Here is a 22,167-nt window from a genome sequence, read left to right as displayed (position 1 = left end):
TGACCAGTTGATATCTGTGATGCTACTTCCTCTTGTTTCTATTAAAAAGTACTTAGATTTACTTTAAAAACTCAGGTTCCTTGTAATATGCAGGCAATATGGTCAATATAGCTTGACAGATGAAGCTTGATGAGTGAGCAGTGGTTATGACCTGTAATCAGAGCAACAGTAGTGAAGGCAAGCACATACTGCATTTCTGACAGTGGAGACTGAAGAAAATAGAAAAAAATAAATTGGAATAGAAAGTGCTGCATAACTGAGGGCACAGATTGCAGTAAGAACCTTGAAATTCTTCAGACTGTAACATTTCAGAATGAATGGGTTTTACTTTTAAAAACTGAACTATAAGCAAAGTACAAGGTGTATTTTTTCTAAATTGCTGAGTATTTGCCTAACTCTTTTGTCAATAGTGTTATCAGCAATACCCATACACTACACCAAAAGCAGAGTTAGATCAGTGCTAAGCACTTCTGAGAACCCCTAGCCATGAATAGAATTAAGGTGAGTTATTCATTCTCACAAGCTAAGTGTAATATTCTCTACCTGTAATTTGTTTGTCTGTGGGATTTTTTTTTCCTGTTGTACTTAAGGTTTTTTTTTTTAATTTCAGTTTTTATTTTTTTTCTTGCCAAGCGTTTGCATTTTACTACAGGGATATTTTTAACACAGAATTGGTCTTGCATCTTCTGTGTGGTCCTTCCCATTCTTCCAGGGATGTCTGTAAGACTGTTGGGGGAACTTGGGTTGCTTGCTTTTTCTACGTACGTATGATGCTGGTCGGATTGGGTCATGCCGGATAGTAAGTTGTGTCCCATACTGGATCTTACTGACAAAAACTGTCCGCTTACCCAAGAGCTGCTCCTCCTTCGTTTCCAGACGTCAGGGTGGACACGGCCTGCAGGGCTCAAGGAAGCTTTCTGTGGTTTGAGTTTCAGGGGGAAGATGACTTTAGGCGTGTACGTTCTATTATGTTTCACGTAATGCTGGGACAAGGTTGGGATGCTTCTGACTTTGAAATCCACTGTTGTTTTTCTGATGACTTTATTAGCCTCTGGGAAGTGAAGCCAAGCTTAGTGGTTCTGAGTTCTCCAGTTTCAATATTTCATCTTCTGGGAAGTTTTCTAAAAAGAATCCTGGTAGTAGTGTTGCAAACAAAAATAAGTAATGTGGGTGAAAAGAGAGCTGAGTACTGTTTTGTGTGTTTATTGAGAGGCTGGTGGATTTTTAAGGTCAGTTATTTCTGATGCAGTTATTGTTATATCATTGACAGTGTTTTTATTAATAACCGAGGCCTAGAAAACCCTTGTGACTTCAAATCTAGGGCACTATTTCATTTTATATTATCTAAGCACATTTTGCTTTTCCCTGCAGGGGGTTCTTTGGATGTTTATAGAAAAATTCCGGAACATGTCCTGGGAAGAATAGCAGTAGCTGTAAGTACTTTTTTGGTTTTGTCTTTCAGTATTTGATTGTGTATGTAACACATCTCTGATTGAAGTGCCTAGGTACCCCCTTGGTACATGAGTCATCGCCAGAGTCCTTGTCCTCAAGTACAAGGGAGAGTACTTCCTATCTAGCACTCTCTTAAGCACCCTCTGCGTGCACGGGGACACAGGTTTGGGAAAGCGTGGGGATCTGCTCATGCCGGGGTTCAGGGTCCAGTTGTGCTTCATAATCCATGCCTGCTTTACTGTTGGAAAGGCTTCCTGTTGCCAGACCAAACAGGAATTGAAGGAATTCATCCATTTGAGTGACTAACAGATGAATTACCAGAAGCTTGAGAAATGTAAAAGGACACAATAAATTTAATGGGATAAGCAAAAACCATGAATTTGCTGGAGAACTAGGTGACAATGTTTCTTTGTGGTAACCCTTCTAGGATGGGGCAGTCTTCTTAATGTCCTTTATGTACCCCTTAAGTCCTTCTGTGCTATCTGGTCTCTTTAAAAAGCAGTTCAGATGCACTGTCCTAGCCCTTACGGTGATCCCTCATCTGCCCCTTCTGCTGATTCTCCCATGTTATTTCCAGTCTACCTGACCTCATTCTGCAAAAAGCAAGTAACTCAATTAGGTCTGCCTCTCAGGTTGAAAAACTAAGTCAGTCCCTGCTATCAAAATGCAATGGTAGAACAAGTTTCCTGTCTTCCCCTGTGGTAGATGTGCCCCTTAAGGAAAATAAGTAGAAGGCTGAAGTTTTTACGTTGTCTGACAAAGTCTGTCTGGGGACTGGCCACTTTCTCGCCCTTCCGCTGGAACCCTTCACACATGACCGTTCCTGGTTGGAAGCCCTAACAGTCACTTTAGGGGTGAAAATGGGATTGGTTTGTGGTCTAGGAAGAACCAGCAGTCTCAAATGTCTATTTGGTTTGGTAGCAAAGTGTCAACAGTGGGCTACTTCGAGCACCTGGTTAACCCGTGGTCGTGTCTCAGCAGACGTGACTTTATTCTGCTAGAAATTCACTAACTGTGATTGAAAGCTGCGATTGGGGACCAAAAAGAGAAAAAAAAAATTGTTCCATATTTTGCGGAGGCTGAACACAGGGTAATTGACCAATGTCTTAGCAGAGCTCACCGGGGAGAGAGAGACTGCTAAACAATTGCTAAATATAAGGAATACTTTGATAACTTAAGCAGTTTAAAGCATAACAAAGTTATTCTATCATGTGCCATTTAATTAAGTGCTGGGTTTTCACATTCATTATACATCAAGCTGACAATTTAAATCCTTTAATCCAACACAGGCAGCTATTTAGTCTCTGTTCATTGTAATTCACAGCTCTACTTTCTCTTAATTTGTGTGGCCTGCCCAGGGTGATGAAGATCCTTCTCTGATGCTGTTTCCTCTAAGTAGCTTCAAATCTTCTCATTATATAGCCTAGCAGTTTCTTATGGAATTTGAATGCTTTTCACCTCTAGTTCAGAGTAAAAACGTTTCATCTCTTTTTCCCTATGGAGTAATAAATGATAAGTCGCTTATGATGTCCTCATATTCCTGATATTAAATAGCATGTGTACTGTGTAATACTGGGATGGGCCTGTAAGCATTTAATCAGATGCTTTTCTCCTCTCCTATTCCTCATCTCACTTCTTTTTGTATATTTAATACATCCATACTAGCCTACTCTTATCTCTCTAGAACTATCTACTTGCTTTTGTCTCTCCTCTTCCCCTGTCCTCCCCAGCCAGCCTGCCTCGGTACGGTGCGGATATCTTCCTCCCATTTCTCACTTATCCCTAACTGCAATGCTTCAGCCTCATCTTTTATGTCTTGATAGTTTTTTTTGCTCACCTGCAGACTGACCTCTTTGCAAATCTGTTAGTTAGTGAACGTGACTCCCTGACATGGATGGTGGGCTGATACTTAATTTTTTTATAGTTACTATATTTGCTTCTTTAGCAATCTGTACCATGCCCAGCGCTGTAAAGGGGGTCAGGAGAGAGGTGAAGGAAGGATCAGGTGCCTTCAGAGAAGGAGCTTGCCCCTTTCCCTTGTTCTCGGCAACAGAAGGTGTGCGCTGAGGCTGAACCGGCACTGGCGGGTTCCTGTGCTCTGCTGCTGATTTTTTGCTCAACTGGCAGAGTAAGCTTGTTGGAAGGAGGCAGTGAAAGCCTTTGTTTTCTCTATAATTTGTCAGTGGCAGCAACAGTGGCTCCTTTAAGTTTCCACAAATGGCTGCCCTGCATCTTGATGTCTGATGGCAGAGCCTAGCAGCACATTTTGTGGGCTGGGACACGTTTCTGCCAAGCACTACACGTGGACACCACAATCCCAGTGCTGAACAGCTTGTGAACTGTACCCAAAGCTTAAAGGATTTCTGTTCATGCACTAGTGAGGAGAATGTGAAACAAAAGCTAGATTTTGCCTGGATTTTGTGGGCAAAATCTGGAGCTTTGGTAGTCTGGAAGAAGCATTAGATTTTCTTTTTTTCATCTGTATATTTTTCTTCCTTCCTTGCGCCATGTATACAGAGTCATTTGTCTTTTATTCTCCTGAGACATGTGCAATGCATTAGTCTATTGAAGCTGCTTAACAATATGTGTGACCTGCACATCTGTTAATTAGAATACCCTTTTGTTATACTTGTGGAAGTTTTGAAGTGAAACCATTTCCAGAGGAAAATGATGCTGGCATGTTTAGACATTTAGCAACATCCGAGCATTTCCGTCTCTCTGGTTCGATGATTTCCTTGCTTGCTTCCTTGTTGTATGAATTTAAGCCTGTAAAAAGCACTAGGCTGCCAGCCCTTAAAAGCTCTTGTCCTACTCACAGCAATGAAAGCCAGGCAAGTCCAGCTGGTCTAGAACAAGATCTGTGTCTGCTCCGCAGCACAAAGCTAAGGGAGCACGTTGCCCCTGTGCTCTACTCACTCCATTAAATACTGAGTCATATTCACAGTCATTTTGTTGCTGCCTTTGATCTCTGCAGGCTGGGACTGAACTACCTGAGACATCTCTTTCTCCGCAACCCTGACTTCCCATAGCCAAAAGGTCAGGGCTGTGTGGCTACTCCTTACTCACTCCTTGCCTTGCAGTACTGCTATAAATACTGAACAGATACCTGCAGTGCACTACTTAGCAGGTATAAACAGTGCTCTTTTGCTGTATGGTCCCCTTGCAGTCCAGCTTTCTCATGATTTGGCAGGTACCAGAGGAGAGGTTTGTCTGCTGAGGCAGTCAATGTTATCAGATGATAGCAAGTACGACTGTATTTTTCGGATGTGAATCCAAATAGGAGTGGGGAGAGGAGTTTCAGGCTTATGTACTTTGAGGTTGAAAGACAGAATGCTGGAGATAAAACAAGGCAGTGAAATGAAAACCTCCGAGGAAGGAAGCCTTGCCCCAAGGGCTTCGGGAGGAGAAGCACTGGTTCTCGGGGCAGGATGGAGCAGTGAAAGGCATGGGGAGTTCCAGGAAACGGGAAAGATCTCTGACTTCATCTCAAAATTCATCCTTGTTGCCAGTATGAGATGGTGTCAACAAGAAGGGGAAATCTCTCTTTGTATTTTCTATTTGTGTGAAGGGCTGCTTCTTTTTTCCCAAAGGAAACCTGTATCTTGAGAACCCCAAAGTGATGTTGTTCTTGCTCCTATTTTCATACTACTGTGTTTGGTTCTGTCAATATAAAATCTGTTCTACCTTTGCTTGCCACTTCACACATTTATTTTCACTTCAATTTCTGAAGCAGTGACATTGTGCACTGTATTTTGAGTGCTAATGTTGATTGAAGTTCTCCCTGAAAGGATGTGCACTTGAACTGTCAAGAGAGTGAGTGATTGACAGCAGGTAGAAGTACTTTTTGTGTCAAGGCTTTGTCAAGTCATTGTTGTAAAACCTACTTTACTGAATACCAATAATTCCTGCTAGATACTCAATCAAAAGATACTCTTTCCTGTACCATTTTTGAATAATGTTTAATACTTGGTGTCCTTCCCTAATAAGCAAATTTGAGATAGGTGAATTACAACACTTTACATCAAGTTAGTCTGTTTGGGGAACTTGTGTGTGCATATTTTTAATTTTGTAGCCCAGCTTAATGGGAAAAATGTTATGTATACTGTTGCTGAGAAATTTTGAATGTGAGAGTTTGTTTAACACTGTGTCTTTTATAACTGCTTATTCAGCACGTGCTCCGTAATAAAGATGTTTAATAACTCACATCTATTGATTTTCCCCCCTGCCCCTTGGAAATGTTTGCTTTATTTCTGTGTATAAATGCTTTTAAAATAAGTTAATTTTACGATGTTTCTGAAGATTTTGAGAAGTTCTTCATTATTATGTTTAATAATGAAAGAAATTTACTTTACTCAAAATCATTTTTATTGCTGCAGGAACTCTGAAATGTTGGTCACCCTTTATTTTTACATTGATATATATATTTTTTTTCTTTCTTCTTATGTCAAAATGCTGTGTGAGCAGAATTCCCCAGTTTTGTTTCCAAAAGGCTGAAGTGAGCAAGGCCACACCGTGGGGCATACGTAATTTGACTAAGGCCTTTTGTTACATGTAATTACCATCTGAGGCCATGAGATAGTTAGGGAATGCGAGTTTAACATCGAGGAATTGCCAACTAGAGCAATTTAGTGGAGATCCAGAATCATTATTTGGCATACAAAAGAGATTCAGGTCCTACTTATGTTGTTCTTGGTTACAGAATAAATTTTAAAATGAATTTCTCACCCAATAGGAAGGCTGAAAATTACTGTGCTCTCTGCTCTCATGCTATATAATATTTTTAGCACTTCTACTTGATCACTGTAACAGAAGTAATTTCATTTCAGTGTACTCGTACAATGGAAAAATGCAATTGTTACGTCTGAAAAGCTCTCAACTTTACAAATGTCGGAAATGCTTTATTGTTCTGGAGATGCACAAAAAGAACCGTCTCAGGAAAATGAATGAAATGTTATATCATAGATGGAAACCTTGTGAAAAAGATTTCCTCTATTTGAAAAGGCTGGCTGAGACAGCAGAGGTGGTTTGGGTAAAAAGTAAGCAGAAATAGAAATATTTTTATTGACTCTTGTTAGTTCTCTGGGGTTTCTAGGAAAAATAGATATAGAAAAAAAATACAGTTTAACAGTTTAGCTAGCAAAAGGAGCAAATTCTGTAATAATATGTCAAAGTCTGCCCTGATTCTTATCTGTTACAAGCCCAATTGTGTTTTCTGGGGTTATAGGATGCAGTAAGGCTAGAATTTGTTCCAAGATGAGTAATATGAAGAACAGGGTTAGACATGGGAAGTAAATGAGGGGAAAAGTACAGACGCACCGCATGAAAAAAGAGAAAGGGAAGACGAGCTGGAAGAAGATTTTTTGTAGAAATTTTTGCAGAGATTTTGTTTTAACCTTTTCTAGTTTTCTACCCTTTAATTTCACATGGTTACTTTTGCAAGAAGACAAATCATTATGCACTTTGTCTTCTGTGATTTTTTTAATACCTCAGCAATATCGATTGAATTAAAAATACACTGACATGTCTAAAAGGATTCAATGTAAGCTGAACTGACTTCCAACTGATAGAACCTGGGAAGAAGTTTTGTCATATGCCCCTAAGGAACCTACTGTCATAGAAGACAAGCAGGGGGTTTACATCTGTGGCCCATAACTTTTTGGCAGGTGATATATATGATAATTATAAATATAGCATGGATTTATTTGTTTTATTATCTTTAAAATAATTTTTAGTTCTGCATTTTCACTGATTGTGATTTAACATAGAGCTAGCGGTGCATTTGCCGTGGACCTTACTTGGAGAGGTAGCTAAGCCATATGCTCTGCAGAAATGTTTGTTCTGGCCCCATTTCTGTCAGTGCAATTTTGGCTAAGTAAGTGGAAGATGATCTAAGTTGGCTTAGGAAATGGAAGATAATTTTAAAGACAAGAGCCCGATAGTTAAGGCACTGATCAAGTTGTTGTTCTTCTTGAATTCAGGTTGTGAAAGGCCTTACCTACTTATGGAGCCTGAAGATTTTACACAGAGGTGAGTAACAGATGTTTTCTGTTTTCCAGCAAAATACCATGTTATTTTATTTTAACAACACTTTTTACAAGAAGAGCAGACCGTATTAAGATCTGATTTAATTCCAGTGGAGCTATGCAGAATGAACCTTATTCATTAGCCTTGCAGATTGTCTGGTAAAATATTTTTACTACTCTTCTCTTATTACCCCATTCTCCTCCCCTACAGGCAGAACTCTAAAGTGACAGAGATGAATTTTATAGACATCTAGACGCTTAGGGTTGCAAACAGCTACCCAGTAGAACTTTCAAAATCGACAAGGCAAATGAGATGCTTTATTACGATCGAAAATTGAAGATAGGAAGAATTTGCTTACATATTTCAGAAATCTCCCGTGACAGCCACAAGCACTGCTGGAGGTCTCACCTCTAAAACTGTCAAGTCATGTCTTCTAGAATGGTGATGTAGAATTAAAGAAATATAACTTTAAGCCTGCTCGAACATAACAAACCATTCTTAGTTTTTTGATGTTTGTTCTCCTTCCTGAAATAATTTGTGGGGCTCTTTTATCTTTTGAATTATTTCTTGTTCTTAGTGGAGTTAGATTTTGTTAATAATTTGTCTGTCATGCCTGGATGCAACCCTGTCTAACATGCAGGTGACCCTGCTGAGCAGGGAGGTTGGACTAGATGATCTCCGGAGATCCCTTCCAACCTTACCAATTCTATGATTCTATGATTCTAAGTTAGTTTGTTTATGCTAAAACTCTCAAAACAGTATCAGTTCTGAAAACAGTGGAAAATGCTGCTTAATGAACAAAGGACCTTCCCCTCCCCCTGCCAAAAAAGAAGAAAAAAGAAAAAAGAGAACTCATTACATTTATAATGTTTGTAAAGTGTCTGAAAGTAACAGCTCTGGTTCCTAATGTTGCTAACAATCCTGTTTAATTTAACCCATCTGCTCATTCAGTCCATGCGCACAGTTGGAGAGTGCAGTAACCGACATCATTTGTGATTGAAAGAGAAGTGTAAAGTAGAGAGACAAGTAGAAAATTGTAAGTTGTAAACCAAAGACCATTTCGTCTGGCGTGCCTGGTTTTAGAGTGTCTGAGAAGCAGGTGGTAGGCTGTGGCAAGATGACTGGAATTACGTGGCTTAGGTGCCCAGTGTCCTTGTCAGTGGTGAGAGTTGGGTACCTCTGGAGAGTTGATCCAGAAATCTATGCACTGAGTGGGAAGAACAGGCTAATAGGAAATACTAATTACCAGGATGTATTTGACGTCTTGCCCCTGCTTGAAGCGTAGACACCAGTTCAGGTTGTATGTTGGTACCTCCATGTGCTTGGGGCCTTTGTGGAAAGCTTGTCGAGCAGAAGATTCCAGCTGTCCTTTGTGCAATGGCCCAACTAGAAGCTGTGACATAGGACACCTAGGTTCAGTTTCTCCTCAGCTGAGGGAATCAGTCTCAAAGCGTGTCCTCCCTGGGAGAGCCCTTGGACCTGAGAGTGTGGTCTAGCCTGGGTGGGAGGGAGAGGGCTGTGGCCAGAGGAGGGAGCAGAGATCAAAAAGGGACCTAGCTTTGTTGCCACTGATTAGAGGGCGAATAAAATGTTAAGGCTGCTCATGTATTTGACCTAAGGCTGTCACTGCATTGAAAGAACAGAAATAGCCCAGAGGCCAAGACCAGTGCAGGCACAGGTTACTAAGGAGACTTTGTTTTAGATGATATTTAAAACATTTCACCTATTAGCTTGCATGTTTCCAGATGCAGAGATTTATCAGCTCATCTGCTTTTAGCAAAATGATGAAAATCTGGGTACTTGAACTGCCTCAGCAATTGCCAGAAAAAGTATTCATTAAAAGAAAAGGTGGATGGGACATCTCTGGCTGGGTATTTCTCTGAATAGACTACATAGTCCTTGCCAAGCTTTTATGACATCCAAAAAGAAGCAGCAGATTTGAAATTCCTTTTGTTCTGAATCTTGTGGCAACCTACTGAATGTGATTTGAAGAGAGTGAATACCATTCTGTTCAAGCATAAATGCTATTAGTGTAACATTTTATTGTTCTTCTGCTATGAACTTAGAACCTGAGTCTGGTTTTTGCTTTCACAGTGAAATGGGTTTCTGTATGGGTTTCTTTGCCTAGACTGAAGAGTGGATGTGAGTTTTTGATGAATTGTGTGGTCCTTCCTGTAGTCTAAAAAAAACACAAACTGATCTTTCTTTTCGATTTAGATTTTTCTCGCTTTGATCTGTTGCTGTGTTGGCCAAGGTGAGAACTGTGCTGCAAAGTGACACATAGAGAGGAGGAATTTCATTCCAGAGTCCAGCTGTTTTTCCCCAAGCTGTCAGTTTTCAGCACACACTACTTTGTGTGTACTTTTTATCTTAGAGATGGGCACAGAGTAATTCAATGCAAGGAAGATGCCTATTTCTCAGAGTAATCTCCTTCAACCGTCTGCTAGTTTTAATGCATCAGGAGGTAAATGAACGAAAATTTATCCCTGACTTCCTTGCTGTCAGATGTAAAACAGACCACGTAGGAAGGTCTTCTAGACTAAGAAGTCAAGAATTTCCACAGTGGTGATAACTGAGGTGGAGAAGCAAGCATCGTGAAGAAGCTGTGTAATACAGTGCAGCAAATGACAGTTTCTGACTAGATCATGGATTAAAGCAAAGGAAACAAACAATGAACAAGTCTTTTATTCCAGATCAGACATTTCAGCAAATATTACAGCTTAACTTCAAAACATACCTTGCAACTAATGAGGTGATAGCCGTGCATATTAATAAACCCAAAGCTGTAGTCATAGTCATCACACCCACATCAAACGTAAACAAAAGATTAACACCTACACCACTTCTTTGGAAGATGTGAGAATGTCCCAATGATAAGTGTGCTCTCTTCCCCAGAGGATAAGGAGTAGAAATGGAAGGGTAATGAGAAATTAACTTAGATTTAAAACAGAATTAGCAATTAAGTCTAATCAGGAACAAAGTCAAAGTTTGTGTAAAGACAAACTAAAATCTGTTAAGTTCAAGAATAAGTATAGACCATATACGTTTTACCTGGTATGTTTATTTTCTCTGTTCACACCTCCTTATTAAAAGAAATATATGAAATAAATGTTACCCATTGGTCTTTAATTGTACTGATCTGTATTTGTAGGCATGAGTTTATATAAACATGTCCCCTCAGTGTCTCTTGCACTGTTCCAGGCACTTTGGTGTCAGACTAAGTTTTGTTTCGGAGCTTCAGGGACGGTGTCCTGGTTTGTGGTGCATGAGGTTGGGTGGAGGTGATAATCTGTAGGCCTTCCTGGACTGTCTGCTGGCTTCATGCTGTCTGCGATCGAGGGGAGCTTTGTGCACCGCTCGAGGGGCTGTCCCGCGGGACGCTCCGGCAGGAGCTTGTTCAGTTCCTCCTTTGGTTTGACACAGCTAGCTGAAGCAGAGAAATGCAGGTTGGTAGGGCCAGGCACTAATGCAGATATAGATGATGAATGCTCCTGTCTTCCCGGCGGGAACTGTAGTTTGCTGTAGGTTTCACCAAAGGTGTTCAGAGCAACGTGCTTGATTTCCCCCACCCCCTCGTAGCGTTGTAACAATTAATCAGCTTTAGTGCCACATATAATGAGGTACAAACGAAAACGCTAGGGGATGTGTGTGCTTGTGTATGTAAAAATGTATACATACAGATTCGAGGGCCACTTAGCTTTAAAAAAAAAACCATCTGCAAAAAGCATGCTGATGAGGTCATTATGGCAAGAAAATATTTTCATTCTTCCAGCTGTTTCGCTGTTGTTAACAGTAATGTTCCGTGAGCTGTCCACAGCTAAAACTGTGCCTTTGTTTCTCTTGTCTTCCTTGAACTTGGTGCATTGCATTTGTATATTTTTAAAAGACAGAAGAAGTCAAGAGACACCTTTTATAAATCTTTTTTATTCACAATCATTAATCTGTTTGCTTTTCAATAAAACAAGATGACTGAAATGTTTATTCAAAAAGCTGACCCTCTGACAGTTCTGTTTACTGGTAAGTAAGAGCTTAGAGGTCCCATTTATCTGCAGAGAGGTGAAACAACTTAGATATATCATAAAGAGAACTTGTTCATCCTTTATAATGATGCTTCATACAAATCATTTGTATTAAGCAAGCACTGGTAATGGGAGCATAATGACCCCTTTTGGCTCTTGTTTAAATTCTTTCACTTCTAAACAGTAATATTAATCACAAGCAGATGGTGCAGAACATTATTTATGCACATTTGTTTTCCAAAACCAAAAAAAATGTTTAACTCATTAACTGAAGTGTTTTACAAAACAAAAAGGCTAATTTACTGATTGGGTGATTTTTCTCCCTACTTCCAATTTGCAATGTTTTTTGAAGTGACATTTTTGTCTAGAATTGCACTTCCTCTTTCCTTGAGGAAGCCAGTGTGACCTCTGGGATGCATATGGCAAATAATTGGTTTAAGTCCTCCACTTATTATGCTATTTAAATGGGTGCTGCAAGGACAAATAGTATTTGTTCTTATTGGTGCTTGTTTGAGCTTACTCAGTAGAGTCCCTAAGCTGTATAGCTTTCAGTTTCTTTACTGATTGATTTCTTTTTTTTTTTTTTTTTTTCCTTAGTTTTGGTTGTGGAAGGATTTCCGACTTAAGCAACACTAAATGAATGACAGATATTTTTAATTATATCACCTTATGGTCACACCCTGTGTGGTAGCAGCAAAGGGAAAATGTGATTTGCATATCCCCAGCATCAAAAGGTGATGGCTGGATACAGCTGTGAAAGCTGGCCAGCACTGATGAAGCAGAGACCAACTCTGGGTAGGGTTCTTTTGCCCTGGATATGGGATTTTATGGGAAGAAGGTCTTGAAGGCTGAATCTGGAGAGCATCCTGCCTCTTTCCCTGAGTTCAGGACACATACATAGGTTGTCCTCACTGAAAGGAAATCTGGCCGTGCACATGTTGCCTTGTCATGTCTTCCACTGAGGGACAACGAGGTTCACACATACATCTTCCTTCTTTCCAGGGCTCTGATACTCGGAATAGAGTGAAACAATTTTTGCGTTATCAGAATCAATGCTGTTGATCCAGTCCTGCTCCCAAGAACTTTGTTGCAGCCTTGATGTGCCAAAATGCTTACCGTGTTTGTTTAGTTATCCCTTGTTTTGCTGTATCTTTCACAGCTAAAAGCAAGGACTATCATACTGCATTTTTCCTTTGAAAGTGTTAGGACTTCAAACAAGTGGATTTGTAGTGCAGAATGTCAGGATTTTCTGCAGAGGTAACTGTGCCTGCTCTGTAGTTCATTAAAATTCAGTGCAAACATAGTACCTAGGTAGATCTGTTGGCTGCCATATTTTTAGAAAGACAGTTAAACAGGATTACTGTACAACTCGCTGTTCTCAGGACTCAGGCTGGAACCTGCTGAGGTTGGATGTGTGTCTGGTGAAACCTAAGAAGGTCATCTGACACCAGGGAAGTATGTTGTTTAGTAGGTCGCCAGAAGCAGATATTTAAGTCTTCTTGAAGTTTTACATGAAATAAATATTCCTAGAATGTTGATGGGAAGTGCATGATTTGTGTGGATTGCTCTGTTAGCAATGTTTTTCTATCACCTGGGGAGCGAATCGGTTATATTAAAAAAGTGTTCAGATCAAATTGAATTCCTAAATTTGAAATGAAGATCACAATACCCAAACTTAGTTTGTTGATGCTGTGAGTTGATGAAGATACTTGTGAAAATTTTCTTTTGGCTTTGGGGGGCAATTGCAAAATACACTGGCAGTATTAATACCTATGATAAATTGTACAAACCCACTTAAGTTACATAAAACAATATTGAATGCTCTCCCTTTCTAAACTGGAATTTTACCTCAATTATAAGAAAGCATTTAATCAGTTTGTTAATTGAAGTTATACATTTTTACATTACAGAGACAAATTAAGCAAGCTACAGTGGTATCAGAAAACATCTGCTAAACAAAGGCAAACTTAATGATAAGCAAAATTAGGTTCTTTTCTAGTTGCTTTTCATCCATCTGCACCCAAGTAGTGTTCACTTTTAAAGAAGGCAAAGATACAAGCTATTACTTTTAATCCAGAATGACAGAAGAAAGCAGTGATTAGGCAAAGCCACTATGCTCTAATCTTCCCGGGTCTAAGCCAGGCTGTATCGCGCACATCCTGCCTTCCAGCTGGCATCCCTGGAAGAGAAAGATGCTCAGTGGTTCTCACGCTAGACTTAGGCTAGATGTTCAGCAGTTTATTCACATGTGCGTTTCACAGTATGCAACTGTTTTATTTCTTAAATAAATTAGAAAAGCCTTTTTTTAAAAAAAATTCTCCTCATTATCTTTCGGCCCATTTTGTTTTGGCCTATTCGCCATCTGCAACACAGGTTGTTTCCTCCCATTTTTTGCAGCACTTTTCTGTATTTGAAAACTTATAGCTTCTCTCCTTTCTCCTTCTTCTGCCATAATCTGCAGATCCCTTTTTCCTCTTTTCCCCCTTTTCCCCTTTTTTCCTCAGACCTTCTCTAGCTTATAGTCTTGGCAGTTGTTTTATCCTGTATTTATGCAGTTGATTAATCCTTGTCTAAATGTGGTGCTTCCACTTGTCCCTATTAAATCTCATTGTATTTTTTCAGTCTGATTTCAGTGCACTTGCTGTCCCTCCCAGATTGGTGTCATCTGCAAATTTAATAATGTGGTTTATTAGAATTTGAGAGGTGCAGATGTAGTGTTATCTATGCTAATGGCTGTTACAAACCAGAGGTTGTATTTGAAGTAGCTCTGTGAAGTATTTTCTGTTACTGTGTATCATGCCAATATTCTCTGTATATATATCTCTGTATACAAGATACATATACCGGATGACATAGATTAAGTCCTAGTTTGTTCTCTCAACAGATGTGAAACCATCCAACATGTTGGTGAACACACGAGGACAGGTGAAGCTGTGTGACTTTGGGGTTAGCACGCAGGTAATTCCCTCCGTAGGTCCCTGCCCGCTCGCTTTCTAAAGCCGAGTCACCTGGCAGTGCCGCAAGCCGGCCCCCGGCAAGCTCGCCTCTGCTGGGAGAGCGCTATTCATTTTTAATCTCTGGGCGACTTTTCTTCATCTGAATATGATTGTTCATTGTTTAATGACAGTAAAAACTGCTGATATTGTAATTACTACTTACGAATAGCGAACTTCATTGATATGCAGCTTTGATATGAAAGCGTTTTGGCCAGACAAAAGGGAGGGCAGAACGAGAGATGTGTCTGGGGAGCCCAACTGGCCCACAATAAAAATTAATATTGGGAGTAACAATAGTGGTGGGCTTTTACAATGTGCAGCACAATTTTTAATTAATTTCCATTTTGGGCCTCCCTTGAGAACTTCTCTGATAGTGACCCGTGAGCTTGCCGTGATGTTGATTTGAATTTCAGCACCTTTACTCTCAGCCAAACATGAGGACCAAAGAGAAGGTCAGCCTTGTATTATAACTTGTCAGAGTCTGTTGTCCCTCCAGCGTATTTAGTGCTCATTGCATTCCAGTAATGAGTGTGGCTTTATTCACATCTTGAGCCAGCTGACTGAAAAATGAGTGCGTTCAATCCTACTTCAAATTGACTTTTTATATCAGACTAGTTTGGGGTACTAAAGCGATAAGCATCCTGTTTAACAGAATTGTTTAAGGTTATCTGCCATAAACTGTAATGCAGTGCTTGTGTAAATTGGAACTCTCATTCAAACCAAAAGAGAGTTTTAATCATTTTTAATGCCTTTGTAGATAAATTTGTTCCCTTTTACATAATTTTTAGTTGATTTATAGGAATGATGATTGTAGGTTAAATGAGGAATAATTGCCCATTTTATTTCCACATTATCTTTATATTGTTCTAACAGACTGTTTTGTCTGATAGCTGGTGAATTCTATAGCCAAGACGTATGTTGGAACAAATGCTTATATGGCGGTAAGTGAATTTATGCAGGAATAACATTTAAACAGAAGTATTCGTTCACAGTCTTGTTCTCTGCAATGTAGGATATACACTAAATCAATTCTCAAACTTCCTCTTTCCCTCCCCCTCGTTGTAGAAGCTGTGTCTTAATTGTGTCGGCCGCGGAAACGACTCCCTTTCGCTGCCTCTCAGACCCACTCCCTTCCTATCCGCGATCACATAACAGCGCTGCAACAGCTACAGCGATCGCTGATAGGGAGGAGTATTATTGGAAAAGCGTTTCTTTAATGTATTTTTAGTTTTCTTTAATGCATTGTAACAACTAGGAACAAAGAAGAGAGCCAGCTGGACATAAAAAGGCAGCTTTCCGCTGATAACCTGCAGCTGCTTGCGGACTGCTGCCGGTCCGTTACTGCCCGCTGCCTAAGCCTGCGGTTTAGCAAAGCGTTGAAGCACGTGCTCAAGTCTCCTGGACTTCCTTGGTGCCCGAGCACGTGCTTGGGTGCTTCCATGTGAAGTTGCCATGTAAATTTGAAGTATTTGACCTCATAATATTAAGACATTAATTGCATGTTGTGTATTATACCGTACGTACCAAGTCATCAGTACGTTTCGTGTTTCCATATATTTCCATCATCATTAGATGAAAGTAATGCATTTCTAAAGATGGATCATTTGGGGGAAATTGCTGTTAGCTAAGGTGAAAGGTTTAATTTTAGCAATTTTAGCTGACCTGACAAGTGGTGAGTGGTGCCCGTGTGTCTTTTTTTTTGGTCCTTAAAATGATTTTAGCAAATCGCTTATGTAGTAAAATTGAGGCAAAAATAAGTGTTCAGCTTGTTTTTTTTTAAAAAAAAAAGTGCAAGCAGCAGTACAAAATGGCTGATACTTGTATTTTCAAAGCTCAGAAAAGGGGTGAGAGAAATCCATGACCTTTAATTGCCTTTTTATTTATTTATTTATTTTACTTTCTTGTAGGGAGATAACAGGGCAGGATGTCCATTTATTTGCTAAGTGTTTTCCTAGTCAAGGAGCACTTGTTATGTGGCTTCCAAAACAATCATGTAAGCATCCTAGAAAGACTTGAACAGTCCTGTATGATCAGAAAACTATATGCAGAAAGACATTAAAAACGAAACAAAAGAAACCAGTCATATGTATTATCATTTTTGCTAGGAGCCTGGCTGATTGCTATACCTCCATTCTCTGGAAGAACCAGGATATTGTGATTCAAACAAAAACAGCTTCAAATGAATCAACTTCTCCAACTTGGTTCTTACTCTGAGAGTGGTCTTAAGCAGGTCTAATAATTAAACTGTGTTATCCTTAAGTGTACAGATCAGGATTACAGTTCTCCTTCCCAGGTGTGCATTAAATAAATTACTTTTTTTCTTATTGTTTGTGGATGAATGTGATGTATCCATCTGTTAATTGAAAAAGAGAAGTTTAAGCTAAAACATACTTGATCTGATTTCTTGTTTTAAAATTGCTTTGTTTCCTGAATAAATCATTTGTCATCATCAAATTTATAGTGTAGTTATCAAAAAAAATAAAAAATAAAATAAAATCAAGATCATAAGCTTTGGCATTAATGTTTGCCTAACTGAGGGACCAGTAATGAATGTGAAACCATCCAAAACATGGAGATTTGCTGTTAAAATAAACAAACAAATTTGTTTTTATTGAGAAATTAAAATTTCCAACAAGAATAAATGTTCTGTAAAATGATTTTATCACCTACTTTATATAGAAAAAGCTTCTGAATGAAAAAAAGATACCCAGTTTTAGAAATTCTTAAGGTACAACATTTTGAGCCTTAGGATTTTAGCCTTTGTGTGCTTAGGATCATCTCTTTGTTGCACGCTTTATTTTTTCTACATGTGATTTTTATTTTCATCTTCTTTTCCATACTTTTAAAAGAGGAATTCGTCTGACTAGACTTTTTGCTCAAATGTGCTGATGATTTGCTTGTCACTTTATCTTCTGTGAATACATAATTTCTAAATGTAAGTTACTGTTTGAAACTTGAGTTATAGCAGAGGAGTAAACGAGTTAATACTGCTTGGTTGGAATTATGCATCCGATGTGGCTGCGCGGTGAAGGCAGGGGCTCTTCTCGCTGGAGAGGTCTGGCAGTGCCCTCACCTTGCCGCAGGTGCAGGGTCTGCAGCTAACAAAACGTGCGTGGCCGGGGTAGCTGGTGCCCTGGCATGTTAGAAAGGAAGCTCGCTCTGTCAGCGTGCTTTTTTGCTTGCATATCTGCATCTGTATGAGGATCTTTGTCAGTCTAAGAGGATTCTTAAAAGCTGTATCTCTATACAGTGCTGTTGTAAGCATTTCTAAGATATGCCTGGCCAAAACTAGCTGTATTACGACGGTTTGCCTTGATGAACTTTAAAAAACAAACAAACAAAACCCCCTTTATTTTATTTTATTTTTTTGTTAACTGTTCAGCTCAACATAAATGAGGCTCAGTCAAAAAGAGTTTGTTCCTTTCCCATTCCGTTGCTGGATTTCTTTTGCTTTTGTTTTGTGTTTTCCTGGAAGGCTGTCCTTAAAGATAATGTGGGCAGTGCTGTGTGTTTTTACTTAACATTCATACTGCGATAAAAGCTCTTGACCTGAGGTTAGCAGTGCAGAGTAAACATCCAAAAACACATTCGACTGGCACTAATTTGGGAGTTTGTTTTCTAAAAAGGTCTCTGGATTATTGGAGACTAAAAATACAGCCAGTGCTTCGTAGATGGTTGGGCTAGACAGGTGCATTAACAGCACAGTGGGAAGAGAAGTCTCATGGAGCCTTTTATTGTTATATTTCATGCTGTACTTGACCTTGGAAATGCTTAAATTGTAGCTTTCAAGTAAAAACTAGCTGTTATATTTTACAGCTCTATTTCATGAGGCATTAAATTTGCTATTAATAGTTTTGAGTGGTTTTGAGCGAAGTCTTTTTTTTTTTTTTTTTTTTACAGGTCAAAAATGAAATTAAAACATACATAAAATAAAATTGCTGGCCATGTGACCTCACTGGGTTTTCTGATTTCGGTGACTTTGATTGTGTTTTAAACCATAGTTACTCCTCAACCCCTTGACTCAACATTAGGAGTCTGTTTTCCTAGCATACCTCACTGCTGTGTCTGGGCTTAGAAATAGATGTGTGCTGTTGATGGACTCTTACAACCTGACCTTGTGCTTTGCTGCGCATGTGCAAATCATTGGCTTTCTTGTCGAATAAAACAGCCCAAACACAAATGCCAAGGCCATCTTTACAAGGTGCATAGCAATGCATGGCCACAAGTCTGAGCATAGCTGAGCCCTTCGCTCTTGCAGAGTCGAGGCAAAAAAAAAAAAAAAAAAAAAAACAGTGTTGTCACTATCTGTCAGATTAACTGGTGAGCTAATTTAAAGTTCTTTTCATTTTCGCAATTGATTTACTTGCCCTGGGCTAGCTTCTGTGGGAGAAGTGTGCATGTTTGTTTGCTAGGCTCAAGAAGATGTTTTTTTCCATCTCTTTGCAGCCTGAACGGATTTCGGGAGAACAGTATGGAATTCATTCTGACGTTTGGAGTTTAGGGATTTCCTTCATGGAGGTATGTAAATATGTATCATTTGCTTGTGCATATTGAAAGAATCAGATGAAATCTAACCTCAGAATATTTTAATTTAGTCTTTTCTATACTCTTTTATAAATACACTCTTTAACTATTGCTAAATTTCCTGGCTGTATCTAGAATGGATTTGTTCCTACTGAGTTAAATTCAGTTAGGTCTAGAGAGTCTCTGTAACAGGCTTGTGCCTGTTACCTTTAACAGAGGATTTAAGACTGTATCTATGAGAGCAGAAGGTAGGGCCTGGTACATGGACGCCTCTACATCCCTTCAACACCTCTGGGGCTGATGATGGCTGGATCCTTTATCACATCTTCACAGGCCGGGGCAGAGAGGGCTATTATAAGAGTTAAAATAGAGTTATGCAAATCCAAGGTTTGAATTGATTAATGTCCTTACAAAATCTTAGCAGAAATATTTCAAACATATAGGAATCTCTCCCTGTGTGATTAAATAAGGTGTTTGGACCTGAGTGTTCACCAGAGCTTTTAGTAAGATTTCTCACCAACCTAGTTTAAAAATGGGGAAAGTTGTATCAAAATGAAGCAATTTAAAAAGAGTGTGACCATAAAACCTGTAATGGAGAAGAATCCATACTTTCTGCAGGTTTAGTCAGAACAAAGTCAGTTCTTATTCAAGAAAAAGGTGGTTTGTTTTTTCTACTTAGTATTCATCAGATGTCTTAAAAATAAAAATTTCAAGGATTTTATAAAAATGGATGACAGCTTATAAGACAGAGAATCTTGAGTGTGTAAGCTGAGTAGAAATACCTGTCTTTTGATAGAGTCTTGACAAGTGAAAACAGATCTGGTCCAGGAGAAGGAATAGGTAACTGATCTGGTAGGGGTAGAAGGGTATTTTTATGTAGCCTTCTTCAGACTGACCTGAGCTGGTCACAAGCAAACCAACTACAGTCTGAAAACTTTGAGAGCCAAGTGTAGGCTCTCAGGAGACTTCTTCGTTCCCAAGCAATGCCATAAAAAAAACTTTCCCCCTCTTGGATCAGAGCTGGATAATATCTAGCCCATGGGGCAGTCTGAGTGTTACACAAGCTCTACTCCATTTGTAAGAGATCTGTAAGTCTATTGTATACACTGTTAGTGATGATCATGGTTTCTAGCTGAGACTCCAGCAGAGATGAGGTCTGATCCTCTTGATTGTTTCTTCCTACGTGAAGAGTTCATTCAAAACAGTGAGATCATTAAAACCACTGAGATTTCACATAATGACCATGCAAAGAGCTTTCATTCACTGACTTTGGGACAAATAGTAATGCAAATTTTGTATAAACAAAGGTCCCTGTTCTTTGGGGGGGGGGGGGAGACACAACGACATGCAAACTTTGGAGACTCAACTGCTTTCAGAATGGTTGCCATTTACTTGACCACTGATACTCCTTGCCTCTCTTATATGGTTAGCACAATGCTCTCCGTTTTCTCTTCATTTTTTCCCTGCCTCCTGAAAACTCCAAGCATTCCCCATGAGAATCAGCAAGACCTTCATGTATTTCTGCAAAAGATTTTGGTCTTAGTCAGAACCTCTGACTTAACTTGCATCATCTTTCATGTACAGCCTGCCCAACAAAAGCAGGACATTACTGAAAAATATAGGTGCCCTTCCCTTCTCTTCTAGTAAATACAATGTCATGAAACTGAAGTTGAATATACCTTTTGGTGAAGTAGAACTGAGGTTCCTAGCAGATCGTTAGACAGAAGTTAAGTGTGATGCTCTACACCTAGGCAAATTTTACCTTTTGCCAACTGAAAGTTAAGTGAGACTTTTATTGTGTTTTCAAACAATAAACATTGCTTGCCAAATGCATGATCAGTTTTAACCAAAACAAAAATATTTAATGCTGAATCATTGCATTCAGATCTTGTAAATCTTTTTTTGAGTCTGATTAAAGCTAGCTCTGTATATACAATAATGACATACTCTAATGCGTCACAGGGGATGCAGTGCTGTTAATTTGTTTTGCTGCAAATTTCAGTGGTTGGAGAGCCCTCCGAATTTTTGGAGAGATACAGAACATATTCACACAAACTGTAAATGAATCTAACTGACAAAGGGATAAAATGAGATTGTGTTACCTTAATATTTGAGTGGTGTTCTTGATTCACAGTGGAATAGTGATATATGTGCAAAAGTCATGTAGAGCAAGTATTTACAGATTGCTTTGCTGAATATAAAAGGTATAAAAGACATATTTCCATGTCCAACACTAGTCTCCAAGCTGTGAAGAATTTCCATATAGACCAAGATACTTGGAATTTAGTTGAGGATTATTAGTAGGCAATCTGACTAGTCATGAATTAAAGGATAGATTTTACATCCTGTCAGCCAGTATTAGGAAAGCTTCTTTCATTTGCACTGACTCTCCACTTTCAAACCTTCTCAACTTCCTTTTCTCTTTCCTACGGTCTGTGAATGTCTCCTGAACCAGATGTACAAAACAATTTGATTCTGTGTGCTTTGCTAATTGGTATGTCTTCTGGTCCCCTGAGACCTCTCTTCAACAAGATCGCTGTTTTATTGAAGTGGTTTGAGTGATGTGTTAAATGATGAAAGCAAGGACAGTGGCTTAGAAAAATGTCTCAAAAAAGGTGAAGAAGATGCTCGAAGAGCCACACAAGGTCACTGTCATTAAAGTAACACTGTCTATTGACATGGGAATTGGTAGTGCAGACACCTAGGCTCTTGTTGATGGAGCTGTTAAAAAGTGAAGTTAGCATTTATTGTAAGATTTTAAAATCATCTCCACTTAGTACTGCAATACTCCAATTCCTGCAACTTCAAGCTAGTACAGATACAGCATGCTAAAAAGAAATTTCACGTGAGACTAAGTTAACAAGAGCTATTTTGGTGTATGATGATACAGAACAGCAGCTAAGTAAATCTCATTTTCTGCAGTATTCTTCTGAGCCTTTAAAATGCCATGAATTTCTTTGCTGCAAAGCTATGTGTAATGAGAAACCAAAATGTTCCTTTTGAAGAATAAAAAAACTGCCCCAGGAGTATGCTAGCTGAGGGTGAGAAACGTTAGATCTAAGTGCCACGTAAGCATGGGAGACATGAGCACTCTTGCTCCTTTTGAAACAGTAGATGACTAAGGGTGTTTAGCTTCCCATCAGTCTTACTCT

At 39.2% G+C, this 22,167-nt stretch overlaps 1 protein-coding gene across 3 annotated transcripts in view; it reads left to right on the top strand.

Moving 5' to 3' along the window:
• Positions 1–22,167, top strand: part of MAP2K5 (mitogen-activated protein kinase kinase 5) — a 142,418-nt gene that overhangs the window by 58,294 nt on the left and 61,957 nt on the right. For 2 of the 3 annotated variants that reach the window (XM_062583858.1, XM_062583860.1), the window contains exons 12-16: positions 1,372–1,433; positions 7,431–7,479; positions 14,380–14,453; positions 15,382–15,432; positions 18,938–19,009. In XM_062583858.1, coding sequence (XP_062439842.1) covers positions 1,372–1,433; positions 7,431–7,479; positions 14,380–14,453; positions 15,382–15,432; positions 18,938–19,009 — 308 coding nt within the window. The remainder of the gene's footprint in view (positions 1–1,371; positions 1,434–7,430; positions 7,480–14,379; positions 14,454–15,381; positions 15,433–18,937; positions 19,010–22,167) is intronic. The other variant, XM_062583859.1, reaches the window with a different exon arrangement.

The sequence above is a fragment of the Rhea pennata genome, chromosome 10 (assembly GCF_028389875.1).
Source record: "Rhea pennata isolate bPtePen1 chromosome 10, bPtePen1.pri, whole genome shotgun sequence".
Taxonomy (NCBI): Eukaryota; Metazoa; Chordata; class Aves; order Rheiformes; family Rheidae; genus Rhea; species Rhea pennata.
This window is presented reverse-complemented; position numbering and strand designations above follow the sequence as displayed.